At 48.9% G+C, this 17,717-nt stretch overlaps 2 protein-coding genes across 2 annotated transcripts; one reads left to right on the top strand and one right to left on the bottom strand.

Annotated features, from left to right (window-relative positions):
* Positions 1 to 3,508: 3,508 nt before the first annotated feature.
* On the bottom strand, positions 3,509 to 11,042 carry EMC8 (ER membrane protein complex subunit 8). Its single transcript, XM_033070045.1, has 5 exons — positions 10,779 to 11,042; positions 7,061 to 7,137; positions 5,592 to 5,661; positions 5,041 to 5,135; positions 3,509 to 4,360 (listed from the first exon to the last, which is right to left on the bottom strand). The coding sequence occupies exons 1-5, from the start codon at positions 10,974 to 10,976 to the stop codon at positions 4,201 to 4,203; spliced, it is 600 nt and encodes a 199-aa protein (XP_032925936.1). The 5' UTR covers positions 10,977 to 11,042; the 3' UTR covers positions 3,509 to 4,200.
* Positions 11,043 to 13,391: 2,349 nt separating this feature from the next.
* On the top strand, positions 13,392 to 17,533 carry LOC117001595. The gene is made up of 5 exons (XM_033070028.1): positions 13,392 to 13,497; positions 14,205 to 14,284; positions 15,011 to 15,178; positions 16,403 to 16,534; positions 17,267 to 17,533. Exons 2-5 carry the CDS (start codon positions 14,206 to 14,208, stop codon positions 17,401 to 17,403), a joined length of 516 nt encoding a protein of 171 aa, XP_032925919.1. The 5' UTR covers positions 13,392 to 13,497; position 14,205; the 3' UTR covers positions 17,404 to 17,533.
* Positions 17,534 to 17,717: the final 184 nt, after the last annotated feature.

Genomic DNA, 17,717 nt, shown 5'->3' with positions numbered 1-17,717 from the left:
TTTCCAATTAGGTCCATCTTTTAAGCTCCAGGCTGCATTTCTAGGAAGGGCTGAGTCGTTTCCCTCGGCCTTGGCTGTGCGCAGAGAGGGCCATGCCTGGCACGGCTCCTGCCCGCATCCCGCTAAAGCGCTGCAGCCGGAGTGGCACTGCCTGGAAGCACTCACCGAGGGACCCCACACCCCCAACCCACCTACCGGGTGTTTTTAAGAGCAGAATTCCCTGTTTCACTCATCCCAGCTCCGGCAGGCTGGAAGTACCACACGCAGTGTCCCCCCTGCCAGCCCCCCGGCTCCGTCCTCTCCGAATGTGCCTCTGCCGCCTTGCACGGGAAACCGAGAGGAAGGGATGCAGCTGGGGTGTACTTTCGGAGGAGAAGGCTGGGTGAAAATGTGGTCTAAAAGCGACAGTGAAAAAAAAAAAAAAACCAACAAAAGGGAAATCGATAAAGTCCTCAGCGGATCCTTGGGCACACAGAAAGCGCTGCCGGCTGCGGGAGGGATGGGTCAGGGCGCTGGGGGAAGCAAGGACGGGGTTGTGGGGCAGGACTGGGGTGTGTGGAGGTGTTTAAGTCCAACTGGGAATGGCAGAGCCTGGGCAGGGTGAGAGGGGAGCAGCCCAATAGGGACCAGCTCGGGTGGGTGCCCCGGCTCGGCTCCAGGAGCTGAATTTCACCCAAACGAGAAGCAGAGCTCACAAACCGAGCTCATTTCCCCTCGAGGCCATTTTCCAGGCTGCACTCAGCCGCAAGCCCACCCCGCTAAGAGCCTCCTCCATTAGCATCATCCCTGCTCTCCCTGGCACTGCCCTCCTCCTCCGGCATCTCCAGACGCTTCCCAGATCGCGGAGTGCAGCGATTAGGAACGGAGCCAGGGAGCAGAGAGCCCCGGCACTGCTTCACGCATCTGTCACTGTCACCTCTCCTCGCAGAAGGAATTCTTGGGGGCTGGGGGACGCCCCTCAGGGCTGGGGTGGGCTCTGCACATCTGTCTGCTGCCGGCTCCAGCTGTGCCAGGTGATGCTGAGCCTCTCACCTGCTCCGAGAGCTGGAGCTGTTACATCTCTGCTCGGGAACATCCCAGGAGCAGATGGGGAGAGGGAAAATGCCAGCAGCAGGCTGCTTTGCTCGCTGGATGGGATAAAAAACTTCCCCAAATCCTCGTGTGCACACACAGAGTGATGAGCTCAGGGAGAACGCGGAGCCTGGCGTTCCCTGGGAGCAGGGACCTCACTTGTGAGTGCCCCAGGAACAGCTGAGCAGGGATTCTGTGGCTCCTGTCATCCATCTGCTTGTGGGGATGTTTGCCACAGCTCTGAAAAATCAGCTTGAGTGGGGAAAAGAGAATCTGACAGGATGGGAGAGCTGGGGGGGGCTCACCTGGGGAAGAGAAGGATCCAGGAGAGCTGGAGAGGGACTGGGACAAGGTGTGGAGGGACAGGACACAGGGAATGGCTCCCACTGCCCTTAGATGGGATTTTGGGAAGGAATTGTTCCCTGGGAGGGTGGGCAGGCCCTGGCACAGATTCCCAGAGCAGCTGTGGCTGCCCCTGGATCCCTGGAAGTGTCCAAGGCCAGATTGGATGGGTTTTGGAGCACCCTGGGACAGTGGAAGGTGTCCCTGCCCATGGCAGGGGGTGGAATGGGATGATTTTAAGGTCCCTTCCATCCCAAACCATTCAGGGATTCTTTTTTCCAAGTGCTTCATGTTGTGTGGATGAGGTAAAAAGTTGGGAGTTAAAACATCTGGGCAGGCACATGCCAAGTCTCCAAATTTTGGTGGATAGGGAGAAAAAAAGTTAATCCTGAGTCATTACTTGCTAACAAACAAAAAAAAGAGTAGGACACACATTCCCAGTGCTGCCTTCCCAGCTCTCACCAGGGCTCCAGCAAGAGATGCTTTCCCCAAGATTTCCTCCCCCTGAAGTTTTAAAAGGAATTACCTTGAATCCCTCGCTGAATCCAGCGGATCAAGCAGCCAGGAAAGCAGCATTTGCTCCGGGCTCATCAGCAGGAAAGGGGAACACAGCCTTCCCCGAGCCCTGCAGCTTCCTCATTCTTTCAGGAGAGCCACGGTGGCTGCCTGGATTTATGGAATTGCTGCTTTTGTCCAGCCTTCAATGCAAATAGGCCAGGGGAGATAAGATCTGCAGGTTTGTCCTCTTTGCTTCAAGCCAGCCTGGGCTTCGGCTGGTGGCAAAAAATCCTCATTTGAAAGCAAAGGGAAGATTAAAAAAAGGGGAAGACAAAGCACTGAAAGCTGCTCCCCTGCCAGCACCGTGTCCCAGGTTAGTCACAGGGAATATTCCAGCAGGTTACACTGAGGAGACAAACTCTGCCTCACAGGGGGAGCAGGATTAGCCTGAATTTGCATATTTATGATCAAAGCTTGATTAGGAGATGCTGTTACAAAGAACAAAAAACGCATTTCCCATTTCCCCCAGCTCGGGAGCCCAGCAGCTCCTTGTGACAACCCCACACGAGGAATCTGGCTGAGATAACGACCTGCCTCTGGAACAATGCCTTGGATTTCCCTGGGTGTTTGTACAAAGTGCTCTTCCTGCAGCCTGGGTGCTTTGCATTCTGCTCCCAGGGTATTTTTCCTACAGATGTGGAGTGGAGCAGCCACTGGAATGTGTTATCTCTCTGTTTTTGGGAGTTAAATACATGTTTTCAGTCAACAAGTGAAAACATTTCCCCCTTCTGCAAGCCTGACTCAGCCTAGGGAAGGTTCTTGACTGGGTGCCAATCTCTTTGGTAATCACACCTCACCCATGCACAGCAGGGAGATAAAACACAAAGTGTCCAAAGCCTCCTCTCCTCCCTCAGACCTCACCTCACAGTCCTGTGGAATCTCACCTGGAGGGAACTCCACAGCCTGGGGGCATCCAGGCTCTATTCCCTGCTGCAAATGGGATTTTAACCTTGCCTCTCCAAAAACACTTGGGCTGATTGACTCAAAATGGAGAGGTTCTGATATTTCCATTTTGAAATAAGCCCAGGTTGGATGGGGCAACCTGGTCATGGGGAAGGTGTCCCTGCCCATGGAGTGAGATGATCCCTGAGTCCCTTCCAACCCAAACTTTGCTGAGATTTTAACACTAAGATTGGAGACAGGCACACAGATATTTTGTGGATATTTGGATTTTCCTTGTAACGTTTCTGGGTAGGAAGAGAAGGAAATCTGGAGGAATTGTTGCAGGTTGAGGCTGTGTTTAACTACAGTTGGGCAAACAACCACGAGGAGTGAGGCAACAAGGGCTTACAAAGAGCTCCTCTAGGCTGGTATAAAGCTGCATTGTCCAGGACACTTCTCCTTGGAAATCAATATTAAAGGGAAAGACAAGGCAAGCTGAACTAGGCTGTATCCAGGCTCCCTGATTCCATGAACTTGGATCATGTGGAAAATGAGATCTGCTGATTAACACCCCCCTCCAAATGCACAAAATTAATAAAGTATTTCACTACTGTAGACTCCAACTGCACATTCAAACTTAGTAGTGTGCTTCCAGTCCTTTTTATAAATCATTTACTTTGGGTTTAACACATTCAAGCAGTAACTGTGCTTGCCAAGCCCACAAGAGCAGAACCACCAGATTATTTGGGAATACTGCTTTAAAACTCTCTGTCATGCCAAAGCACTGCAAAACAGGTGACACATGAGCATGGAACATCCTCAGCAGGTTGCATTTTACTGTGCCAAGAGAGTTACAATTCCAACCCAGGCCAGAAGAAACCATTCACTTCTCATTTGATCTATTTGCCCTTAAAACCTCTCATCTGAGGACAGGATTGATTTTTTTTTTCCTTTTTTTTCTTTTTTTTTTTTTTTTGGAAAGGTATTTCCAGAAATCGTTAAAAAGTAACCTCTCTAAAGATTAGAAAAGCTGAAGTCAAAAGTTTGGAATAGGAACAGTGGGGGCCAAGCAGAAAGCAGTTCTGGTTTTCCAAGGAATAGCAACATTCACTACAAGTGGGATGGTGTCCACGAGGACAGCTGGCAGCTCTTCCAGGGAATGTCACCACCAACATTCCATGGCTTTAGGGACACAGCACCGCGCCACGGGACAGCCACTCCTCTTTAATCAGTCAGCTTTCCACACAAGGTACTGAATATTAATTCTATTTACATTCAAAAATAGCATTTTTTTTCTCTCTTCAGTACAGAGTGGGAATGCCCATGGATTAGTCAGGAGGATCCCTCCTAGCACAGGTGCAGCACAGCTTTGTTGATCTCGGGGTTTGTCCAGTCGTTGCGGATGTCATCCAGGTGATTGTCAAAATCCACCAGTGTCTCGTAGGATTTGCTGTCCAGGAGGGATGCAGCAATTCGCTGGGCTTCAGTCCAATCTTCACAGAAGTCACTGGGATGGAAAAGAACCAGGCATCAGTTGGAATCAACACAAAAAAAAACCTCTGGAAAATGAAGGCACGCTGCAGCGTCCTCATACAGACAAGCTGCTTTTCCCCAAATCCCCCACAATTCCCAAAAAACTGCTGGATCCCAGAAATCTGGGATTTTGGGGCTTCCTGTGCTTTCTGGCACTGACCCCCTGGAGAACACTGCTTTGGAGCTGAGGCCTTGGGGAAGGCTTCCAAATTTGAGTGATGGAGTTAAAACCACGGGTGTGTAGTTAAATTGATTTCACATGAAGGGTTTTAAATTTGAGGATTTTATAATACAGTAACGGGTATGGATCAAGATGGAGCATTTTGGGTGATGTCTCTTTCATGATTTCAGGTTGGACAGTTAGTGCTGCACTGAGGGTCATGGGAATATGGATATTGGGTCAAAAGTTTACATAATACAGGTTTTATTCTCTGTTGGAGTGTTAACTCTAAGAGACCTTGCAGCAGCTGATCCATCTCCATTTTGCTCACTTTTATCTTTTACAGAACTCTCTGTACTTCAGATAAGATTTAATAAACAACCAAGCCCGACTATGAGAAAATTCATTTCCTTTTGTGTTTTTTAATCCTGGCTCTGAGTGAAACCAGAAGAAACTTCAGGGGTGGTGCAAGCAGCCCTGCTCTGCTCACTCACACGTGTGGGTCCTTGCACCTCCACTTGTTCTCGTGCAGCTCATACACATGGATGGCAGGCTCCACACACTCCATGGTGAATTTGGTGTTGTCAACCTGTGGGACACAGAAACACCAACCTCAGTCTCTTCCTCAGCACCCCGAGAGATGAGATAAACCCAAAATCAGTTTGTAAAAACAGGGCATTTTACACCCATCCACTGTTTTACCCTCAAACTGCCAGATTTAAGCTGCCAGTGTGTTTTGTCACAGCAGTGAGGAGGAAAAGCCCTGTTTGTGACATTAAATAGAAGAATTTAGGTTGCACAAGGAGGGCTGGAGCTGTCTGAAAATGTAGAGAAGGCCTCCAGCTCCTCTGAGATGGCAAAGAGCTCACCACAGACTCTCTGTGGATTTACTCTGCGCTTCACTGCTTGTTGCATCTCCTCCCTGGAGCATTTTGGAAGGGAAGAAAACCTGAATTCCTCATGAAAGGAGGCAGAGAACAGCATTTCCCTGGTCCAGCAGCAGGGCCAGAGCACACAGGGGGGTGAGGGGGAGGAAATTCTTTACCATGATGAGCGCAGTGTCCGTGAAACCCTCGGCGATCCGGGACGCCACTTTCTCTGCAACCTGGTTTGGGCTGGAGCAGAAGGGAAAGGGAACTGAGTGATGGGAGCCACGAGTTTCAGCTGAAAGCAGCAGGAAATGAGCTCAGAGAGATGGGAGAGTGACTCTGGGTGCTTGCAAACAGGAACAAGATAAAGGAGCTGATGGCACAGCTGATAGAAGGCTCTGCAGCACTCAGACTGGAGCTCAGCTGGGTTTAGGAATCAACATTTTGTGGCCTCCTATCTTCTTCCCCCACACCAAAGACTCTGCCCAGGCAGGCATTTAAAAAAGAAACTGAATTTTCTCCCCAGCCTGCACTGAAAACTTGTCCAAAATCAGATAACCTCTGAAAACCTTTCAAAGTGACAATCTCTATGCAGTGCCACTTAATGTGGTGCCAGTGACAATCCCTGTGTGGTGCCAGTTATCTTCAGAAATCAAACTGAACTTCTGAAAAACCATCAAGCCTGTGATATTCTTTCAAACCTCAAAGAGAACAAACTGTATAACTTCTCCTAAAAATGTGTCCAGCTGATTTATAATGAAAGGACAAATAATGCTTTTGTCCCTCTTAGATACTTTAGAAGTCACAAGTGTTCCTTAAAAAATATATATTAAAAATATATATTAACAAATAACTGGAATCAGATCACCAAGGAGTAGTTTGGGTTGGGAGAGACATTAAAGATCTCTCATTCCATCCCTTTCCACTATCCCAGGTTTCTCCAAGCCCCACCCAACCTTGGACACTTCCAGGAATGGGGCATAACACTTTAAATAAATTGTTCTTATTTTAATTAGTCCCAATCTTGGATTTGTCCAATAGATAGAGGGGAAAACATGGAATCCACAGATTTAAAATTCAACTGTGGCTCCGCAGGAAGGTTCCTCATTGTTTAGTGACTAATCTGAGCCAGCCAGCAGGGGAAAAAAAATGACTAATCCTGAGGAAAAGAAGTGATAAATAAGAGATATCACTGCCTGACTGACATCATCTCCCACCTCTTTACCACATAAAAAAACTGCTTTGACAAAACTGAGCGATGATTAAGAAATTTCAAAAGAATCAGGTCACTCCTGACTTCCCATACGATCCTGGGAGTCGCCAGACTTTCCAAGATCCATACTGCACGAGCAAACACTCTGCAGATTTTGGCTTTTTCCCTGACAACTGCAATTCAAGAAGCTGGCACTGGTTCAAAGAGTGGCCTTTTATAGCAGGCACGGGAGGAGAGCAGGGATTCTGCAAAGCCTGGACTTTCTGCACCTGACCAAAGGCCACATCCCGCAGCCCCACGGAGACAATGTGGAAGCAGCTGACAGTTGTCAGAGTGAATCACACACGCCTGATTTATGGGGATGATTGCTGCTGGCAGAGTCCAAGGTACGAGCTAAAAGAGCAAACAGAAGGAAATATTGGCCCAACACACCTGGCATCTTTCACGCGTTCGTTCGCCTGGTAATATCCAGCTATCACGTAGCTGTTCTCCTTGCACCAGGAATCAATCTGGAAAAGCAATGGCAACAATCAATCCTAGGGGGGAAAAAAACTCTCCAGGATTCAAGAAAACAAACCAACTCAAGATGAAGGAAATCTCATGGTTGTTGTGTAAATAAAGCGGTGTTGAAATAAATCCTGAAATATTTCTGTGTTCTGGGCGTGCTCACAGTTGGGTTGATTCAGCCTTGATGGAAAAACCCAACAGAGCATTTGGAGAATGATGGGAAGCATTAACCAAATGGAGCAAAAGAGCAAGGAGTTGTCTCAGTCAAAGCCTGGCCTAAATCTGAGTGACAGGACAATTAAACCTGGTCTGGAGAGGGTTTGGGTCTCACCTACCAATGGTTGGGACAACTTTTTGTCAGTGCTCACCTGCCCTTGTGGATGTGTGGCTGCCCTTTGCAGAAAGGTTTTATTTCTAATGTCACATTTCTAGAGGAAAATACAACCATTTAAAGCCTTCATCAGAAAATAAAAGCTGGAGGTGAAAAGGTAAATGTGAGGCAGAAGTTCAGCCCATTTAGCAGCTTTCCAACTGAGATAAAATTGTTTTCCTTTGAGAGTTTGTCCTGATTTAACATCTCTATGGAAATGCTTAAACTGATGTATTTTTGGCATATAATTTACACAATTTTTGATTTACACAATTACAAAACTTAGGTCATTTTATTGGTTGTTGCTTTTTAATTGAAGGAGTTTAAACATTGCTGCTCTTGCTGCTTTAAACTGGAGCTGGATTCCTCCTGCTGAGTCTGACTTTGAAAATATCTCTCTATCTATATATATGACATCTATATATATAGATGATGTTTTTTATTAGAATTGAGGGTATCAAGTCAGCAAAACACAAAGGCAGGAGGGGAGGAAGCAGCTCGAATTTTCCTTTGCAGTCCCTAGAGAGCACAGCCTCAAAAAAACCCTCCCCAGCTCTATTAAAAAGGACTCCAAAAATACATCTGGTGCTGACCTGTCGCATCCTGGGAGTCAAATCAATCTCATTTTCAGCAATAATTATTGTATTAGGCTGCAGAACCAACCAAACAACACAGCCATGTGAATAATCCAAGGGATGACATGGATTTAAGTGATTAAAAAAAAAAAAAGAGCTGTGCAGCCCTGCAAGAGTTGCTGTTTCAATTCCAAACCCATTTTGAGGGCTTAGGACTGGTTTTAATTGTTGTGGTTTGAAAGCTTGGCATTAGAGACAGCAGCCCAGACAGTAAAATAATAATAATAAAAATAATAAAAATAAAAATAAAAATTATAATAATAATAATAATAATAATAATAATAATAATAATAATAATAATAATAACAATAATCATCATCATCCTCAATCTAAAAATTAAAAACCATTGTCATAAACCCATTTTTGTTCCATACCAAAAATTATCTTGAAAAGAAAGAATTATTTGAAGTTCTCACTTTTCCAATTGATAATTAAAAATTGCTTCTGCATCAAACAAAAGGGGAAAAAAAAAATCTAATTTTGGAATGAAAGCTGATTCCAGCTGTAATTTCCAAGCCTAGCACTATCCTCACAGGTATCCTACAGCAATTAGCTCCTATTAGAAATAATTTTATTATTAGAAATATTTTAATATTAGAAATATTTTAATATTAGAAATATTTGAGGAGGAGGAGGAGGAAAGAAGAAGGAAAAGGAGGAAGAGGAAAAGGAGAAGGAGGAAGAAAAGGAGGGGGAGGAAAAGGAGGAGGAGGAAGAAAAGGAGGAGGAAGAAAAGGAGGAGGAGGAAGAAAAGGAGGAGGAAGAAAAGGAGGAGGAGGAAAAGGAGAGGGAAGCACTCCTCAGTTTCTCCTTTTTGGAGCTGTGGTTGTAAAACCACATCAATTAGCTGAGAAATTCAGAGGCTCAAGTGCAACTTAATTCACTTTTTCTTAATGACTCTGGCTTGGGAAAGGATTTCAAAGTGCAAATTGAACACGGGAGTTTCTGCTCTGCCCTCCTGAGCTATGAATCTCGGGAAATCAGAGAATCCTGGAATATCCTGAGCTGGGAAGGGACCCTCAAGGATCATCAATCCAATCCCTGACCCTGTACAGACACCCCAAAAATTCCCTGGGGAATTCAGTGCCTGGTTTTAATTTTTTTTTTTTTTTTTTGTGTGTCCCCTGAAAGTTTGGAAGTCCCTCCTCTATTTCCAGATGGAATCTGGAGATTTTTTGCTCCCATCCCATTCTGGGATGACTCAAGGCAGGGAAGAGGAGGTGAAACTTGTGGGGTTGGTTCTAAAAACCCTCCCACAGAACCATCCTCGACCAAAAATCAGCAATAATTGAACGTGGAAAGAAGCAGATCCCATGAAATCCTTTAGAAATGAAGCTGCTTTGCCACAAAAGTTGAGTGTAAGACCCTGATCTCCCTGATTTATTCTGGATCCACATGCCAGGCTGTACAGAAGATGTGGAACCAGCTCCTTCCAACCTTTTCCATGAGAAAATCCAATTGTCACTGTTGCTCTGACAGGATTTATTGACACCTTTGCCTTTGTTAAAACCCACAAAAGCAGCAAAAGGCCGAGATCTTTGCAAAATTCTGTGTTTTAGAGTGGCTGTGGACCACACAAACACTAATTATTGTGGGAAACACCAAGAGTTTTCCAATCTTTACCTTTTTGTACCAAAAATTCTGCCATTGCTTTGGCTCCAGGATAATTTTCTTCCTGCAGATGTTGCAAGAAACAGGATTTATTTCCTAATATCTGATCCTGCTGCAAGATCTACACCCAAAAGCTGCACTGGAGGCCTAAAGTTTACCAAAATTCGCTGCCACAAACCCTGTGGAAAGACATTCAATCCTGATTTAATGAACACACACAGTGTTCTGCTACTCCTACACTGCTGTAAAGATATTTTAAATGATGAATTTTGTGTGTTTTATGGTAGAATTAACTGATCAGGGCTCTGGCTCAGCTCCTGCCCTGTGCCTCCGGCTGCATTTCATCATTTCCAGGCTTCACAAAGATGTCAACATTCCCATGGCACCATCAGAGCTGGAGAAAACTGGAATTTATTTACAAGCAACTGGAACTTGTTTCCAAATAAAATTTTTATTGAGATGGAAAAGACTGAGAGAAACATTAAAGATGAGCCGGGAGGAACCAGAAATTTGTTCTTTTTAATGATATAAAAAAAGGATGGATCTTCTTGTGCTCACAATCATATAATCATGGAGTGGTTGGGGTTGGAGGGGACCTTAAAGCTCATCCCATTCCATTTTCCACCATCCCAGACTGATTCAATCCTGGTCTTGGACAGTTGCAGGGATCCAGGGGCAGCCACAGCTTCTCTGGGCATCTGTGCCAGGCCTGCCCACCCTCCCAGCGAACAATTCCTGCCCAAAATCCCATCTAAATCCACTCCCTGTGTTCTGTCCCTCCATCCCTTGTCCCCAGTCTCTCTGCAGCTCTCCTGGAGCCCCTTTAGACCCTGGAAAGGGCTCTGAGCCTTCTCTTCCCCATGTGAACACCCCCAGTTATCCCAGCAGAATTTCCCCAACCTTTGCAGCATCTCCACGAGCGCTCCCCACCCTTCTCTTCCTCCCATCCGTGCCAACACCTCCCTCCACCCCGCAAACTCCACCACAACCCCTCCCCACATCCCACACCCCTCGGGAAACACCTCACCAGGGTCAGGGCCACCTCCAGCATGGGAGCGAGCGCCAGCGTGCCGTGGAAGAGCGGGATGCAATCCACGAACAGCGCGGGCTGCGGCGGCCGCGGGGCCGGCGGGCGCTCGGCCACCAGCAGCCCGTTGACGGCGCAGTGCGGGTACTTGGCGCCGTGCAGAACCATCTTGCAGTAAGCCTGGGTTGTGAGCTTCATGGTGCCCGGTGCCGCTGCCGGTCCCGGCCCGGTGCGGCCCCGCAGCCGCCTCACGCCGCTCCCCGCCCGCCGCCAAGCGCCGCCGCTGGCGCCAAGCGCCGTCAGGCGCGGCCGCTTTTGCGACAGCGGGTTGGGGTGAGGGGAGAGCGGGGAGGGTCCCAAAAAATCTGTGGAGGATCCCCAAAATCTGTAGAGGGTCTTAAAAATCTGCAGAGGGTCTCAAAATTCTGTGGAGGGTCTCAAAAATCTGCAGAGGGTCTCAGAAATCTGAGAAGGGTCTCAAAAATCTGTGCAGGGTCTCAAAAATCTGTGGAGGGTCTCAAAAGTCTGTAGAGGGTCTCAAAAATCTGTGGAGGGTCACAAAAGTCTGCGGAGGGTCTCAAAAATCTGCGGAGGGTCTCAAAAATCTGAGAAGGGTCTCAAAAATCTGTGCAGGGTCTCAAAAATCTGTGCAGGGTCTGAAAAATCTGCGGAGGGTCTCAAAAATGTGTGGAGAGTCTCAGAAATCTGTGCAGGGTCCCTACCATATGCGGAGGATCCCAAAAATCTGTGGAGGATCCCCAAAATCTGTGGAGGGTCTCAAAAATCTGCGGAGGGTCTCAAAAATCTGTGGAGGGTCTTAAAAATCTGTGGAGGGTCTCAAAAATCTGCAGAGGATCCCAAAATCTACGGAGGATCTCAAAAATCTGCGGAGGATCTCAAAAATATGTGGAGGGTCTCTAAAATCTGTGGAGGGTCTCAAAAATCTGCGCAGGGTCTCAAAAATCTGTGCAGGGTCTGAAAAATCTGCGGAGGGTCTCAAAAAACTGCGAAGGGTCTCAAAAATCTGTGGAGGATCTCAAAAATCTGCGGAGGGTCTCAAAAATCTGCGCAGGGTCTCAAAAATCTGTGGAGGGTGTCAAAAATCTATGGAGGATCCCCAAAATCTGTGGAGGGTCTCAAAAATCTGCAGAGGGTCTCAGAAATCTGAGAAGGGTCTCAAAAATCTGTGCAGGGTCTCAAAAATCTGTGGAAGATCCCCACAATCTGCGGAGGATCCCAAAAATGTATGGAGGGTCTCAAAAATCTGCACAGGGTCTCAAAAAACTGTGCAGGGTCTCAAAAATCTGCGGAGGGTCTCAGAAATCTGCGGAGGGTCTCAAAAATCTGTGGAGGGTCTCAAAAATCTGTGCAGGGTCTCAAAAATCTGTGCAGGGTTTCAAAAATCTGTGGAGGGTCTCAAAAATCTGTGCAGGATCTCAAAAATCTGTGGAGGGTCTCAAAAATCTGTGGAGGATCCCAAAAATCTGCGGAGGGTCTCAAAAATCTGCAGAGGGTCTCAGAAATGTGTGGAGGATCCAAAAAATCTGCGGAGGGTCTCAGAAATCTGCAGAGGGTCTCAAAAATCTGCGGAGGATCCAAAAAATCTGCGGAGGGTCTCAGAAATCTGCGGAGGGTCTCAAAAATGTGTGGAGGGTCTCAGAAATCTGTGGAGGATCCCAAAAATCTGCGGAGGGTCTCAAAAATCTGTGGAGGATCCTCAAAGTCCGTGGGATGAGGGGTGTGGGGTCTGTGGGCTGAGCAGTGCAGGTTGGGTGCTGTGGGTGCCAGCGGTGTGGGAGAAATCCTGGGATTATCGGGTTGGAAAAAGACATCTGGGAACATCCAGCCCAGGCTGTGACCGATCACCTCTGTGTCATCGGGAATCATGCAGTGTTTTGGGTTGGAAAGGCCTTAAAGCCCATCCGCTTCCAACCCTGACACTTTCCACCATCCAGCCCCATCCAGCGTGGCCTTGGACACTGCCAGGGATGTGGCATCCCAAATAATAAAGGAAAAATGGTTTCTATAGAAGACGTAACACCCCAAATTACTTCAGTGATGCTTCACGCACATTTGTCCCCAGCTGTCACACTGATCCCTCCCTGTCCAACACCTGGAAGCTCTCAGTGTTTTTTTTTTTTTGGCTGGTCCTGGGCTCCACACCTTGAACCTCGTGTCCAGTTCTGGGTCCCTCACAACAAGACCTCGAGGGGCTGGAGCGTGTCCAGGGAAGGGAACGGAGCTGGAAAGGGGCTGGAGAATCCTGAGGGAGCTCAGCCTGGAGAAAAGGAGGCTCAGAGGGAACTTCTGGCCTCAGGCTGGGCCAAGGGAGGTTTAGATTGGACATCAGCAGCAATTTCCCCATGGAAAGGCTGCTCAGGAACTGGAAGTGCCCAGGGAGGGTTGGATCCCCATCCCTGGAGGTGTCCCAGCAATTCCTGGAGGTGGCACTCAGAGCTCTGGGCTGGGCACAAGGTGAGGATGGGGCACAGCTTGGACTCAGTGACCTTGGAGCTTTATTCCATCCTCAAACATCCAGAGATTTTGGGAATCCGGGACAGACCTCCAGATCTGTCCGCCCGCATCCCGTCAGCCCCCGCGCGGCCGCTCTGGCGCGTCCCCTCGTGTCCCCGCGCTCCCGGCGTGCCCGCGCTTCCGGTCCCGGCTCCTTCCGGTCCCGGCTCCTTCCGGTCCCGCCGCCGTAGAGGACGGTCGCCAGGTCGTGGGGCCGGGACGGGCCGGGAGGAGCCCAGGAACGGGCTGGCGTCGGGCTGGGAGGGAGAACGGAGCTCCCCCGCCATCCCTACCCGTGCCCGGGCTGGCGGGGCAGCGCAGGGTGGGGGTTTGGGGGGAGGGCTGTGAGGGGGGAGCGCTGCGACCCCTCCCGTGGGTTACAGCGTGTCCGTGCGGGGCTCTGTCCCCCGTGTCGCGACATGTCGGGCGGGACTGAGGTGACAGGGAGGGCAAGGTCAGGGGCAGACAGCGGATCCTTGCGGGAGCTTGGGCGGCTTTGGGCTCAGATGGGGTCACCGGAGGAGCTGGGATCCCGTGGGGGTGGGAATACCTTCCCCGGGATGTGCTCCCTGCTGAGGGATTGCTGTGGGGTGTGCTCGGGTTCGGCTCGCTTGGGGCGGCTGGAATCCGCCCAGGAATGGTTTATTTTGGAATTACGGCGTGGTTTAAATAAGGGAATGTCCTTTGCTTCGAGCAGGACGCTCGGGTTAAAAACAGGGAGATGAAGGCTCATCCAAGTCAGTTCAGTGGGAGAATGTCCCACTAAATATCCTTTTCAGCATGGGGTGATGTGCTGCCCTCTGGAGAGGGAGCAGCAAATCTTGAGGCTGTGTAATATTTAAAAATATATAATCTCGTGGAAAGGGTTCTTATTTCACCTTGGGCACTGACTGTTGCAGTCTGCCCCTGCAGGATGTTGGCTTCCAGAGTGTTCAACCTGGTTGGGAGGAGATCCATCTCCACCTCCCTGTGCCTCAGGGCACATGGACACGGTGAGTCCATTTAGGCCTTGAATTGTGAGTCCCTGGAGGAGCAGGGAGGGAATAAAACAGGGCCTGGAGGGGAGGAACACAAAAAATTGCTCTAGGTGGAGTGTGGGTGAAGGGAGGGTTGGGATGGAGGGAGCTTGGGGAGGTGGCAGGAATCACAGTTGTTGAGGATGGAAAAGAGCTCCAAGGTCATTGAGTCCAAGCTGTGCCCCATCCCCAGCCCAGAGCTCTGAGTGTCACCTCCAGGAATTGCTGGGACACCTCCAGGGATGGGGATCCAACCCTCCCTGGGCACTTCCAGTTCCTGAGCAGCCTTTCCATGGGGAAATTCCAGCTGATGTCCAGCCTGAGGCCGTTCCCTCTCCTCCTGTCCCTGTTCCCTGGGATCAGAGCCTGACTTGGGGCTGTCCCCTCCTCTCAGGGAGTTGTGCAGAGCCAGGAATTCCCCCTGAGCCTCCTTTTCTCCAGCTGAGATCCCTGGCAGTGTCCAAGGCCAGGCTGGACAATGCTTGGAGTGCTGGGATAGTGGGAGCTGTCCCTGGCAGTGGGATGAGCTTTAACACCCTTCCCACTCCATCTCAAACCATTCTGTAATTCCATTTTTATGCTGTTAGAACTAGATTTATTCTGAACTCTGCACTCCTGCACTTTTGCACTGCTGGGTTTCGTGTTGCCAGCAGTCAGAGCTGTTTGTGCAGACCCTTGAGCAATGTCCCTGTGTCCCCTCAGCTGGAGTGGTCAAGGCTGAGGATTACACCCTGCCAGCCTACGTGGACCGGCGGGACGTGCCCCTGCCCGAGGTGGCCTTCGTCAGGGACCTCTCTGCGCAGCAGAAGGCGCTCAAGGAGAAGGAGAAGGCATCGTGGAGTGCCCTGTCCGTGGAGGAGAAGGTGGAATGTAGGTGTTGGGAGCTCTGAGGGACCTCCCAGGGTCCAGCAACAGCACAGTTTCTGTGTTGGGTGGTGTGGAATGGGTTGAGTGGGAAGGGAGATTGAAGATCCTCTCATTTCACCATCCCAGAGTGCTCCATGCCCTGTCCAACCTGGTCTTGGGCACTTCCAGGGATCCAGGGGTAGCCACAGCTTCTCTGGGCACCTGTGCCACCCTGACAGTGAGCAATTCCATCCCAATATCCCATCTCAACCCACTCAGCTCAAAGCCATTTCCCTTGTCCTGTCACTCCAGACCCTTCTCCAAAGTCTTTTGACAGCTTTTTGTTCCAGGCCATGCTTGGAACAGCCCTTCAGCCCTGTTTTCCCAGTTTCTGTGAGCAGAGCTGATCCATGAAGGAATTTTCTTAATTATGATGGAGCTCCTTGTGTGCTCCATGGTTTTTATTCCCAAGATCTTTGGTGTTGTTACAGAACATGAAATGGCCCTGCTGTGGCTTCTGTTCCATATCTGGGGCCACATTCAACCATTCCTTCCTCTCCCACAAACCAAACAATAATAATTAGATTTATTTCTTGATTCTCATCTACTTTCAACAAGCCAGGAAAAAAAATCTCTTCACTACAACAACGTGCCATTGTTAGGGCAGCTGGGTGAAGTGAGCCCCAAACACAACCGTGGATTTGAATGTTAATAACCACTGACCTTGGCATGAACCAAATTCCAGGTGATGAAAGTTCCCCCTGGGTGTTTTGACTTGCAAATAAATCTGCCTCATCTTTTCTAACTCCTCTCGTGGTATGAAGGGAGAACCTGGTCTGGGGAAGGTTTAAAAACCAGAAGTTCTGAGAGCTCCAGATTTTCTGTTGCTTTGGATTTTAAATTCCTGTGGATTTCAGCTGAGAAGCCTTTTGAGCTCAAAGCATTTCCTGTTGCAATTAATTGTGCTAGGAAGCTTTGGGGTCAATAACCACACTGGGAATTGGAGGGGAGGGAGGAGAACTCCCAGTTTTTCCTTCTTTCAAGTCTATACTGTAACTTTTGTCCAACTTTAGGATAATCTGTAAAATGGAGAGTAAAATTGATGTGGGGGTGAAACAACTGATTGGCTTTGGTGTGTGCCAATTTGGGCAGCCTCAGGCTTTGTTCACCTCCCTCTGCAGAGTTCCTGGTCACCTGCAAACCCCAGGAAAAGTTAAAAGAGAGGATTTGATTCTTTTTTTCCCCCAGTGTATCGGATGAAATTCAACGAGACCTACGCAGAGATGAACAAAGGGACAAACGAGTGGAAAACCGTTCTGGGGGGAGTTTTGTTCTTCCTTGGTTTCACTGGACTCATCCTTATCTGGCAGAAGCACTTCAGTAAGTAACTGTTCCGTGGGGAGTGGGGTCAGGAGATGCCTGATGGGGATTCTGTGGGGTGGAATGGTTTATGGAACAGCAGGAGCTGTCTGTTAGTCCCTGAAAACTCCATCCTGGAGTTGGAACTTGTGGGGATGTAGCAGAAATATTCAGGAAGCTGACTCACAGAAAGGGAGGGCAGGAAATGGAAGGGAATGAGTGCTGAGATTCCTGAACCCAGAGCTTCCCCTCCTTTGCTGCCTTTGGAGTGAACATTTGGGTTTCTGCCACGTTTGGCTGCTTTCCCAGCTAAGGATCTGACCTCCAGGGAGCCTCCAGCTGGCAGGAGGCAGAGCAGCAGTTAAAGGAGCTGCTCCCTGCCTTGAGGCTCCCAAAAATAGGAAAGCAGGAAGCTGTTATCTTGGTGATGAAGGAAACCACTGGAGAATCCATGTGGGAGTGTGGTCTGAGCTGGATGCTGCAGAAACTGAAGGCGGGGAGTGGAGATTTGAACAGCTCACAGAATCACAGGCTGGTTTGGGTTGGAAGGGATCTTGAAGATTATCCCATTTCACCTCCATCCATGCACAGGGACACTTCCCACTATCCCAGGGATAGGGTAGCCACATTTTCTCTGTGCAACCTCCACCAGTGGGATGAGTTCAGGGGGGGAAAAAAAACCCTTTTATTAGTGAAACTTAGCCCAAAACTCCCACCTGGACAGAATTTAATGATTCCCTTCCCATCCTGCAGTGTATGGCCCCATCCCTCACACCTTCTCCGAGGAGTGGGTGTCAGCTCAGACCAAGAGGATGTTGGACATGAGGGTTAACCCAGTGGAGGGCATCTCAGCCCAGTGGGATTTTGAAAAGAACGAATGGAAGAAATAAAGCGACTCAGTGGAAACCTGCTCTGCTTGAATATGAAATGATTCCATCACCTGTGTGTGACCTCGTTGCTTGTTGTACTGGAACACCCTCTCCACCTCCAGAAATGCTAATAAATGTCTGGTTAACTTGAGAGCTCCCTGTTGCTGGTCTCTGGATGGGTTTGTTGGGGTGGGACAATGGGTTCCTGAACAGGATTTTCTTCCTGGCTTAGTGTTTTCAGGGCCAAGAAAGCTGCTGCCAAATTTCTCCCTTCAGCTGAGCTGGTGTCTCCTGGACTCAGCAGGTTTTTAATCTTTAAACAGCTCTTAATCCCC

Source organism: Catharus ustulatus, chromosome 11 (assembly GCF_009819885.2).
Source record: "Catharus ustulatus isolate bCatUst1 chromosome 11, bCatUst1.pri.v2, whole genome shotgun sequence".
Taxonomy (NCBI): domain Eukaryota; kingdom Metazoa; phylum Chordata; class Aves; order Passeriformes; family Turdidae; genus Catharus; species Catharus ustulatus.
This window is presented reverse-complemented; position numbering and strand designations above follow the sequence as displayed.

Coding starts and splice junctions, on each gene's coding strand:
- EMC8 (XM_033070045.1), bottom strand. CDS start 10,976: ATGAAGCTCACAACCCAGGCTTACTGCAAGATGGTTCTGCACGGCGCC. Junction 7,138..10,778: donor TGGAGGTGGCCCTGACCCTG/GTGAGGTGTTTC, acceptor TTGCTTTTCCAG/ATTGATTCCTGGTGCAAGGA. Junction 5,136..5,591: donor CGGACACTGCGCTCATCATG/GTAAAGAATTTC, acceptor TGTGTCCCACAG/GTTGACAACACCAAATTCAC.
- LOC117001595 (XM_033070028.1), top strand. CDS start 14,206: ATGTTGGCTTCCAGAGTGTTCAACCTGGTTGGGAGGAGATCCATCTCC. Junction 14,285..15,010: donor CCTCAGGGCACATGGACACG/GTGAGTCCATTT, acceptor GTGTCCCCTCAG/CTGGAGTGGTCAAGGCTGAG. Junction 16,535..17,266: donor TATCTGGCAGAAGCACTTCA/GTAAGTAACTGT, acceptor CCCATCCTGCAG/TGTATGGCCCCATCCCTCAC.